Genomic DNA, 12,075 nt, shown 5'->3' with positions numbered 1-12,075 from the left:
CCTGCTGAGTGTGGAGCCCAACATGGGCTCAGTCCCAGGACTGTGAGATCACGACCTGAGCTGAAATCAAGAGCCAGACATTTAACCAACTGAGCCACCCGTCTGCCCCTGCAAGTTTAACCTTTAAAAGGGGGTAGTCAAGGTTACTCCAACGTTTTTGATGCAAGCAATTGGGTGAATTGAGATGAAAGACCAAAAAAAAAAAAAAAAACAGAGATGAGCAGACTGGGGAAGGAAAAATAGTCGAGACCTTTTTGAGTATGTTAAGTCTGAGATGCTTATTAGACATTCCTGTGGAGACCAGAAAAGGCAGTTGGGCACTTAAGAGTTCAGGAAAGAGGCCAAGGACAGGTATTTAAATTTTGAAGTCAACAGCATGCAGACAGCATTGAATGCTGCTGTGGGAATGCCCACGATCACCTAGGGAGTGAGTGCAGAGAGAAAAAGTCCAAGCACTAAACCCAGGGCATTCTAATGTTTAACGGTTAGGGGCGCCTGGGTGGCTCAGTCGTTAAGCGTCTGCCTCCGGCTCAGGTCATGGTCCCAGGGTCCTGGGATCGAGCCCCACATCGGGTTCCCTGCTCGGCGGGAAGCCTGCTTCTCCCTCTCCCACTCCCCCTGCTTGTGTTCCCTCTCTCGCTGTGTCTCTCTCTGTCAAATAAATAAAATCTTTAAAAAAAAAAAAAGTTTAACGGTTAAAGGATGGAAGAGAAGGAATAAGAAAAAACACAAATAAGGAATGGTGAATTAAACAGGGGAAAACAAGAGAGAATGGTGTCCTGATGCCCAGTGAAGAAATGGTTTCTCCCAGAAAGGCCCTGGCAGCTCTGCCTGCCACACTGGGACCCTGAGGAGAGTGTCTGTTGGAGTGACTAATAGGATAGCAATGAAGAGGTGACCGAGGCCCGTTTGGAGCTGCAGCAAGCGAGAATGGGAGGCGAGGAGACCGAGTGCGACCTGTGCTTAAAGGGAGCTTTGCCATAGAGGAAAGCAGGGAAATGGGGTTTTGTCTGGAAGGAAATCCTGGGACAAGGGCCAGTTTAAGACTGCAGATAATACCGCACATTGTATGTTAATGGGAGAAATGAACAACTCAGAAAAGAGGGGACACCTTAGGCAGAAGGTCCTCGAAGAGGGAAGGGACCACCCTGAAGGGGTTGGCCTTGGATCAGAGGATCTACTATAACAGGAGGAAAGGGGGAAGGGGCACTCTTGTTCGCAGCGGCATGAGCGTGTGGTGGTGAGTGGCCCAGGCCATTTGCTTCAGACATCTTTCGTTCTCTCGGTGAAAGCAGCAGCCAGGGACGACAAAGGGGCACCAGGGAACTTTATCTCAGTCATTCCTGACTAGGGCTGCCAGATTTAGCAAATACAAATCCATGAGGCCCAGGTCAATTTTGAATTATATCTAATTATTTATGTGTATGTATGTTGATATAAAAGAAAAACACTGCATGAAACATACTTATACTATGTAAAGCAAAAACACTGCAGGATTTAAAATGAATATAAAAGTAATATAGAGGATATCTATAGTGTAAAAGACCATAAAAGACATGGGTGGGCGGACAGGAAATAGAAACTTTACAAACTGTCTAGATCTATTTCCCCTAACACCAACTCTTTTTGGGTTCCAGGACCCAATTCCAACTTGGGGGAAGGGATTCTCTTACACAGTGCCACCAAGCAATTCTCAGACACCAGCAGGGTATCCAAGAATTCAACCCAAGTCTGACCCTACCCAGAGATAGCATCAGGTTCCACAGGTTAAGGGCTCAGTCCTACAAGAACGTCAGTTCTTTTTTGGATGCCAGTCCCAAGTCCTAGGCTGTCACCTGTGCCTCTGACCGACGTGTCACAGACTGGAGGTTCCAACAACCTCCTCCTTGGACTTCAGATACCAGCAAGTCCAGATTGCTAAACTTCTGAGTGACTATCAATCAAGAGGTTCTCTTAGACAATGGACTCTGAAAAACAAACCGAGGGTTCTAGAAGGGAGGGGGGTGGGGGGATGGGTTAGCCTGGTGATGGGTATTAAAGAGGGCACGTTCTGCGTGGAGCACTGGGTGTTATGCACAAACAATGAATCATGGAACACTACATCCAAAACTAATGATGAAATGTACGGTGATTAACATAATAAAAAAATAAAAAAAAAACTAATGATGTGATGATGTATGGTGATTAACGTAACGTAATAATAATAAAGAAAAAAGAGGTTCTTTTAATGTTTTTTTAATTTGCCAGAGCAGCTCACAGAACTCAGGGAAACACTGTGTTTACCAGTTTATTAAAGGAAATGCAAAAGGATACGAATCAACAGCCAGAGGATGAGAACAAAGGAGAGGTCTGGGGAAGAGGTACAGAGCTTTCATGACCTCTCTAGAAGTAACACTCTTCCCACATTTCCATGTGTTCACCAACCAGGATGCTCTCTGAACCCTGTGTTTCTGAATTTTTATAGGGGCTTCATTCCGTGGCCATGACCAATAACATCATTGGCTGATTCAATCTCTAGCCCCAGTACCCTCCTCAGAAGTCAGGGGTGGGACTTAAAGTTCCACCCTCCAATCACATGGTTTGGTCCTCTTGGCAACCAGCCCCCCCCCCCCCCACTGGGGGGGGGTCCAAATGTCACCTCCATTAGTAGTAGTAAGACACCCATGTCACCTTTATAGCTGTAAAGTATTTTCAGGAACTGTGGATGAAGACTAGATCTATTAGAAAACTGTGTATTCAGTCATCTGAATATTATTAATATTTATTCATTCACTATTCATTTAGATAACCAACATATACTTTTTTATAAATCATTATATCACACTTTTACATAATGTTGTACAATATCAACTCTAAGTGGACTGAAAGGTTAAGGATGTATCTTGCAATCTCTAGGGTAACCTTAACAAAAAAGATGCAATGAGGTATAGGTTAAAAGGTAATGTGTAGGGGCGTCTGGTTGGCTCAGTCAGTAGAGCACGCAACTTTTGATCTCGGGGACATGAGTTCGAGCCCCATGTGAGGATTAGAGCTTACTTTAAAAAATTTTAAACAAATATTAAAAAATAAATAAAAGGTAACGGATAAGTGGATTTCCAAAAAGAGTATTTCAAATAAACCCCAAAAAAGACAGGAGAAGGGAAACAGAGGAACAGAAAACACATCAAAAAATGGTAGATTTTTTTTTTTTTAAAGATTTTATTTATTTGACACAGAGAGAAAGAGAGAGAGGGAACATAAGCAGGGGGAGCGGGAGAGGGAGAAGCAGGCTTCCCATGGAGTAGGGAGCCCGACGCAGGGCTCGATCCCAGGACCCGAAGGCAGATGCTTAACGACTGAGCCACCGAGGCGCCCCAAAAATGGTAGATTTATAAATCAAACCATATCAATAATGACATGAAAGGTTAATGGGCCAAATACCCCTATGGAAAGGCAGAGGCTCTCAGAATGGACAAAAAAGCAAGACCTAACTATATGTCTCTAAGTTTTACTTTAAAGATAAAGACACAGGTAGGTCGATAGTAAACCTAATACCTTACTGGTGACTTTCACTCAATACAAGCATACTGATTTGGGGAAAGTTTTGAATGCGGGTCCATTTCCACACACTTAGAAACAAAAACAAAACAACAACAAAAACAACACACATGTAGTGTTTTCTCTTACAAAATACATGTTACGTGTTCATCCTTTTTTTTTTAACAGATTCTGTCAACTTGGAAATATTTCACTCACTCTTATCAGTGGCAGTTTAAGAAAAAAAAAAGTCATCTCTCCTATAACAAGAATTCTGAAACATTTCTACTAGACTGAGAGCTCCTAAAATGTAGGGCACTGCTTCAGTTTTCCCAAAGTTTAGCACATAGGTAAACCAACCATAAATGTCTGTTGAACATATGTTTCAACAGGTAAACTGGCATGGGTACTAAGGAAAGATTAAATACTTACCACTTGAAGCCTCTGTGAGCTCAGAAAGTGAAACAGACTCTCCAACTAAATATCCAAACTGTGTTAAGCCAGATTCAAAAGATTTCTTGGGGGGGGATAAAATTAAAGAAATATTAAGTCTTATTACTTACAGGAGTACTGAGATCTTTGTAAAGATTTAAGCATTACAGATTATCTAGGAATCTGATGTTAAATCAATCATTCATTTCCTACCATTAAGAAAGCATACAAGAATTGAACTAAAAACAGACTACTCACTGTAACTGCAGCCTAAACATCCTACTAAACAAATTTCAGCTCCCTAGGAAAAGTTTATAGGGCACGTTTTTGTTGCCTTACTGTTTGAAGTCTAGAAAACTATATTGATTAATTTTAAAGGGGGAAATTCTCAAAAATAACAAAAAGTGGGGGTGTCTGGGTGGCACAGTGGGTTAAGCATCCAACTCTTGGTTTTGGCTCAGGTCATGATCTCAGAGTTGTGAGATCAAGCCCCATGCCGGGCTCCATGCTCAGTGTGGAGTCTGCTTGAGATTCTCTCTCCCTCTGCTTCTACCCCTCCCACTCGTGCTCTCTCCCACACCCTCTAAAATAAATAAATAAATCTTAAAAAAAAATAACAAAAAATGTTATGTAATTATTAAAAAAGGTATCAATAACTAGGATAGGAAAATCATTAATGGCTAGGATAGAAAACACATTCTTATTAATGTGGACACCATTTCTAAATCATGGTGTATGTCCAAACAAAGTTCTGATGAGAAACTATTGGTTTTGCCAGATGATGATTTCATATCAACTAGAAAAAAGCAGAGGCGGGGCAGAGATTATAAGTGACTCTAAGCTACAAACAAAACTTATTGGACCCCAAAGAATCTTACTATCAAACATTTACTATGCCAGTCCAAATAAGATCAATAGGATATGTACTAAATCTTTGTGACAGAGAAGTTATAGAAAAAAAGTTTCAGATCTAATGGTGTCAGGGGTCTCCTCTCACTAAAGACATGGGAACCAGCTGTGTCACACTAGAACTAAAGCAAGGAAGGCCAGTGATGAGAGAACCAGCTTCCTGTTTACATGGGCGTGAAGGTCAAAGATCCTCAATAGTAGTATTTAATTCACGTTGCTTATGATCTTTTGATAATCTTGACAGGCTTTAGGTAGTTATAAACAACAAAAATCCCTACACCTACTTGAAAGAAGTGAGCAGAGCAAAGGAGAAACTGCTAAATAGCACCAGTTTTAAACCAGTTAGGGGCAGAAAGGCCAAAATGCAAGACCCCCCAGACCTAAGCTGCACGGCCCATACAGAATCTTCAAATGATTTGCCAGTTGTGTAAATAATAAGCTCCTGCGTCTGCCTCCTCCAGCGGACTAAAAGCTGCTCAAGGGCAGGACTATGATTCCCCCAAGGTTGTACCATCAGTATCTAGAATACCTGGCAAGCAGAAGACCACAGGGCTTAATATTTTCATTAAGTGTTTTTCGTAACCAAAAGCAACATATTAATCAAAACTATCTAACCAATAAGATAACCACCAGTAAAAAAAACTTAACGAGTAGGAGATACATACACACACAGCATACTTTAAAACTCAGCTACAATATAAAAATACAATGTACCATCGCTGAAAAAGGGTTCTGACAGTCTTAAAACGGTCTAGCCAGAAAACCAAAGCTTCATTTTCCTAGGATTTTGGTCAGTGAATTACCTCAGAAAAACCTGCAGGAGCAGATTCAACAGCACACATTTTGCCTGTATTAGGAGAAGTGGCACCACTGAGTATCTGGAGATGAACCGCATCGGTTAGATTTTCATCAAAGTTGCTCTGATAGGATATCCTTCGACGTTTGGATAAGTTCGCAGGGAACTCAGACTCTTGACATTCACCAAGACTTTCTTTTTTGGCTTTATGTATAAACATAACACAGGCAAAAATATTTTCTTTTACTATATCACTTTTAAATTTTGCACATAATAATTTCAGTAAAATGTAATGCTTGAATCTAAATACTTTATCAATTAAAAGTACATTTTTCTATTCAGAAGAAATCTAACTGAAAGGTAAGAGAACATCACTACTAAAAGGATAACAAACATTAAAAATTTTTTCTAGACTTTAAAAATGTACAAAGATATGCTAATATGCATTTCCATTTCTGATATATCATCTCACCCTATTTTAAAATTTACAATGAAACCTTTCCTATTGAACTTTTTTTTTTTTTTTAAGATTTATTTATTTGAGAGAAAGAGCTCATGTGAGCAGGTCGAGCGGCAGAGGAGAGGGAGAAGCAGGCTCCCCGCTCAGCAGGGAGCCTGATGTGGGGCTCAATCGCAGGATGCTGGGATCATAAGCTGAAACCGAAGGCAGATGCTTAACTGACTGAGTCACCCAGGGGCCCCTCTTTTGAACATTTTAAAGGATGTGGTTATGTTCTAATACTGGTTCTGCTTTGTGTATGATTTTATGAAACATACAGCCAAAATGTGCCTCAGTTCTTCCCAGCTACAAAAAGTCAATTTAATTGTCTGCAGAACTAGAGCAATCGTGTCAGTAAAATATTTTAAAATGCAGGTCAGAAGTGAAAAATAGGTAAGTTACGAACTACAAACACAAACGAGTACGTCGGAGTGGGTCACGCACTGGAGAGGTAGATGAACGGCACTTGAGTAATGGTGCACTGCACGTGGAGGTGTTGAAATGTACTTGAAGATGGTTCAAGAAACCAAAACAAAATTATTTGGAATCTCAGGGTGCAAAGCACCAGAGGAATGGTCATGATGATTATGGTAATGCCAAGATTTTGTCTAATTCTGGTGTTTCAAATGCCTTGTGATTGGAAAATCAGAAGTGACAGGAAAAAGTAACCAAATGAATTACAATCAAAGTTATGGTAAAGAAGAGGACAGGCTATTAAGATGTCAGATTAGATATATCTTTTTATAACATCAGGGTTGGGTATTTGGTATTCATAGAAATGCTTGCCAAGCTTAATAAGCAACCTCTAAAAATCAAGGTTTAAATGCTCAAATTTGTCACATGCCCTTACTCTAACAATGAAACAAACCAACCGGCTCTGACAAGTTAACACGTAAAACTCAATTGTGGCCATGCAGAACTGTAGCCTCAGGAATGCCTGAAAAATCAGGTTTTTTTCAAGACAAACCAGAAATCCAAATTTTTGTGTGAAATTTCCCAAATTTTAAATGTTAGTCTCCATTTAAAAATCCAGCTCTGCTCAGAAAAGACTGCCTTCACACTGTGGAACTAAATCTTTTTCATACCTCACAGGCTTGTCTGAATAAATACGGAAGTCCAAACAAACTAAACTCTTTCTACTCACTCGAGCCTGTTGTCTTGAACTCTCCTTCTGCCTCTGAGAATCCAGGTTGGTCAATCATGTTTTCATTCTCCTTTATGCAGTGAAAAGCGGACTGGAAGGCAGACATTCGCTCCCTTAAAGAATTAACATTTCGATACAGCACAGGACTGCCCTGTTAAAATACAGAGACATGGAGGGTATTATAAATGAAATCAAGCACAGTGTCTCTATTCTAGGCCTATAACGACTGCATCCAGGACTAAATACATAAAGGCTATTTGAAGATCAGAGGTAATAAATGAGTGTTGCAGAGCCTCTTCTCCCTTGAATCATGTATTTTCGGTTTGAGTATTTCGGGTGCTGCCATCATCCTAGTTTCTCCTCTGCTCCTCCCTTGGTTTTTAACCCGAGCACAGAGAACAGCTGTGTGGTATGTCTAGAAGTGTAGCTACAGCCTGGCTCAATACTGTTATTAGGCCATGCACATGACAGAAGTCTGGAGTAGGTGGGGAAGAGCTTTAAAAAAGCACCCGTGCAAAACACATCCCCAATTATTTGGGAGCTAAACAACTCTTTAAAAGGATTCTTTCTGGGGAGCTTAAGGCCCCTCTTTTAGAGTCCCTAACTTAGAGTCCATAACCTGAGACTGCCTCAGCGAATCAAACTGGAAAGGAAAAGAAGTTGAGCACAAAAATGTTCAGTCCAAGCCAGTCTGACTGCCTATTTCCATCCATACACATCCTCTCCCCAAGAGGCCAGGACAAGACACAGATGTTCCGTAGCAGCTCAGATACCCACCTTCACACTTACCCTCTCCCCAGCTAAATTTTCCTGATTTCATGGGACCTTACTTCCTTAGCGCTAAACGCTGGCTATCCGTGAAAACCACAAAGCCAAACAGTTAGATGGTTTAAGCACAAGAGCGCTGTGGAAACTCTGCTAACAGGGTTTTAGCCAAGAAGTCATCAAATGAAATAGACACTGGCAGGGACCAAAGTGCCAGATACATGCAAATAACATACAATTCAAGAGTTCTGTTACCCACAAATCATTAAGTTCTCTATCCAGGTTTTTTTCCCCCCTTTACTATTTAGACTAACATATTTCCACTAATTTGGAGCTTGTAACAATTGAAAAATTACACCAACAGACAAAAGTAAAAAATTACCTCCCTTTATGATATCATATGGAGGAAAATCAGTTAAAAGCTTGAAGCCATGTTTGATGCTGGATCTACTCACACACTTGATTCTATTCCCAGTTAAATACATTCACAAAGCAAACTGTTACATAATAGAATATTTTAAATCCAAATATGGTTGATGATGTAAACCTTTATGACATAACACATAACATTCATAAAAAGCTGGTGGTCAACTCTTCTCTAGAAGATATGGAGAAAAGAAACGGATTATCCCAAACTCATACAATTTACCTCCAATGGGCTTTTTTTTTGTACTCCTATGTAAACATGGTAGGGGTAGGTTTAATGTGCTAGGAATTTAAAGCACTCTGAAATGCTGCCTAAAACAAATGAAAGGTCCCTAGTTTGAATCATTTTGCTCTATTTCCTGATGAAGAACGGGGAATATACAAGGGAAACGAAACATTCAAAATGCACTGCTTTCTTCTTTTGTCTTATGAACCTTGTCAGTCAACAACATTCCTTCCACATACCAGATAGTGTTCCAAGGGCTCAGGACACAGGGGGCGGGGGGGGGGGGTGTTACATTCTGGACTGAAATTCTGAAAACATTAAAATAGTTTCAGGTACAAGAAGTGCTAGTGAGAAGATGAAAAAGAAACATAATGAAGTGCTGCTTTGACTTGAGTCAGAAGAGCATCCTATCTAAAGCAATAGCTGAGCTGAAACCAAAACAATGAGAAACTGGGGGTGGAGCAAAGATGTAGGAGGAGTAAGGCATTCTGCAATAACAAAAGCTTAAGATGGAAACAGGACACAGCAGGAAAAAAAGCCACCATGCCCAGGAAACGGAAGGAGATGGGGATATGAGGCTAATGGCAGACAAGGCTCATATCAGGAAGGGTGATAAAGGCTTCAAAGAAGGGGTCTGGGTTTAATTCAAGGCATAACAGAAAGCCACTGGAAGGTTTTAAGCAGCAGAAGAAATGATCTGAGTTAGTCTATCTCTGACAGCTCTGCGGGATGCTGGGTGGATTAGGGAAGGACGGAAGTGAGGAAAACAGTCAGGACGTAGCAGTTGGTAATCTAGGCAGGATCACATTAGGGTTATAGCAGTGGAGCTGTGGGACATGAGGACTTACAGAAAGGTTTCTGAAAGGTAGTGATGGGCTGCATGTGGAAAAAAGGAACCAGGAAGATTGACAGGTAGTTGGCCTGAACAACTGGATGATGGTGGCACGTACTATGACTGGGAAGTTAGGCTAGAGGATCTGGTGGGGAGAAGAAATGTACAGTTTGGTTGGGGCCAAATGCTTATTAAAACACCCAGGTGAAGATGTGGAATAGGCAACTGAATATCTCACAAAGTCTGGAGTTCTAGGAAGCTCTGGGCCAAAGTTAGACATTTTGGAGTCAGTCTACAGCTGATGCTGGAAGCCACGGGAAGGGATTAGGTTGCAAGGAAAGCAAACAAAAGGGGGCAGAGGGGAGCCGTGGGGCCCTCAAGCATTTCTGAGGAAAAACTAGAAGAAGGGATAGAATCAGCACGTGAAACACAGAGGGAATGACCAACAACACAGAAGGAAAATTAGGTCAGAACGGAATCCCAGAAACCAAGTGCAGAAAGTGTTTCAAGGAGGGAGTGGTTGAACATATCAAAAGCTGACACCTATCAGAATGGCTATTATTAAAAAAAAAATAATAAGCCATAAGTGTTGGCAAGGATATGAAGGGACCCCTCATGCACTGTTGGTGGGAATGTGACTTGATGAGCCACTATGGAAAATAGTACGGAGGTCCCTCAAAAAATTAAAAGTAAGATGACCATAAGATCCAGTAATTCTACTTCTGCGTATTTATCCAATGAAAATGAAAACACTAACTTGAAAGGATATATGTACCCCCATGTTCACTGCATCATTATTTGCAATAGCCAAGATATGAAAACAACCTAAATGCCCATCAATGAATGGATAGGTAAAGAAGATATGGTATATATACACAACAGAATATTTTTAGGCCAGAAAAAAAAGAAGGAAATCTTGCCATTTGTGACAACATGGATGGACCGACCCTGAGGGCATTATGCTAGGAGAAATAAGTCAGGGAAAGACAAATACTGTAATGTTGCACTTACATGCAGAATCTCAAAGTTTAAAAAGAAAGAAAGTGCTCATAGATACAGAGGAGAGGCTGGTGTTGTCAGAGGCAGGAGTAGGCAAAATGGGTAAAGGGAATCAAAGGTACAAACTTCCAATTATAAAATAAGTCATAAGGATGTAATGTAGAACATGGTGACTAGAATTAATACTATATTCTATATTTGAAAGTTGCTAAGAAGAGATCTTAGAAGTTCTTATCACACACACCTAAAAATTTGTAACTGTATGGTGGATATTAACCAGACTTATGGTGGTGATCAATTTGGAACACAGTTGACCCTTGAACAACATGGGTTTGAACTGAAAGTATCCACTTTATATGTGGATTTTTTTTCAATAAATACAATTCTGTTACTGTATTTTCTTTTTTTTTTTTTAAAGACTTTATTTATTTGAGAGAGAGAATGAGATAGAATGTGAGAGGGGGTAGGGTCAGAGGGAGAAGCAGACTCCCTGCTGAGCAGGGAGCCCGATGCAGGACTCGATCCCGGGACTCCAGGATCATGACTTGAGCCGAAGACAGTGGCTTAACCAACTGAGCCACCCAGGCGCCCTCTTGTTTTGTTTTTTTTTTAATAACATTTTCCTTTCTCTAGTTTATTGTATACTTTACAGTACACGGTGCATGTAGCATACAAAATGTGTTAATTGATTGTGTTATCAGTAAGGCTTCTGGTCAACAGTAGGCTACAAGTAGTTAAGATTTTGACAGCGTGGGGGTTGGTGTCCCCACATTGTTCAAGGCTCAACTGTGTATAAAATTTTGAATCAGTACGTTGTACACCTGAAACTAATATAATGTTGTATTTCAATTAGACTTCAATTAAAAAAAGGAATTACAAGGGGAAAAAAACAGAACAAGCATTTTATTAAGAGATAGGAAAACAGCTATCAAAGCAACAGCTACAAAAGTTGAAAATGAGGGCCTCGGGAAAGGAAACATGGGAAAAAGGTAGCTGCAAACCGTTGTTCTTATAAATAAATCCTCAAGTACTAACTGATTCCTTAAACAATGTGCATAGGTAATATTTTTATTTATATAAATTTTTAAAACTTTAAAAAACGTGTTTGTAAGAAAACTTCCGAGTGTTAGAACATAGATCTAGACTGAATAAGGGTAAGAGAGACATAAAGTGATCAATAGACAGTACAGGTGCGGTAAGATCAATAGTCTGGAGGCTTCGATAAGACGAGAGAACTGTGAAGTAAACTGGAAAGATGAAATGTTGGTCAGAGTGAGGTGAGCCGAAAGAAGATCTCAAAGGTGATACAGTAGCAAGGAACCACATAAGCAGATGCCTGAGGTAGAAAAGATAATAGGAGCTACAGAAGTCAAGGAGCCTGACTTCCGGGATGGTGGATGATCATCCATGTGCTTGTTGAAATAGTCAAGAATGAAAGCAAGAGTAGTGGAGAAAAGATGGAGAGCCGCTGCCCTTCAACTTTTCCTCTAAAATGTTCTCCAAAACAGGAGAAGGTCGGGGTACCTGGGTG

The 12,075-nt window shown here is 40.5% G+C and overlaps 1 protein-coding gene across 1 annotated transcript in view; it reads right to left on the bottom strand.

Annotated features, from left to right (window-relative positions):
• Window positions 1–12,075, bottom strand: part of CDCA2 (cell division cycle associated 2) — a 48,294-nt gene that overhangs the window by 29,545 nt on the left and 6,674 nt on the right. Inside the window, exons 5-7 of the mRNA XM_028114211.2 lie at window positions 7,297–7,447; window positions 5,661–5,857; window positions 3,949–4,033 (exon numbers count right to left, since the gene is read on the bottom strand). Of these exons, the coding sequence (XP_027970012.2) occupies window positions 3,949–4,033; window positions 5,661–5,857; window positions 7,297–7,447 (433 nt within the window). The remainder of the gene's footprint in view (window positions 1–3,948; window positions 4,034–5,660; window positions 5,858–7,296; window positions 7,448–12,075) is intronic.

This window comes from Eumetopias jubatus, unplaced genomic scaffold, assembly GCF_037043125.1.
Source record: "Eumetopias jubatus isolate StellerSeaLion01/CBP00866 unplaced genomic scaffold, mEumJub1_p1.0 scaffold_2, whole genome shotgun sequence".
NCBI classification, from domain to species: Eukaryota; Metazoa; Chordata; class Mammalia; order Carnivora; family Otariidae; genus Eumetopias; species Eumetopias jubatus.
Note: the sequence above shows the minus strand (reverse complement) of the source record. Positions and strands in the feature narration are given on the sequence as shown.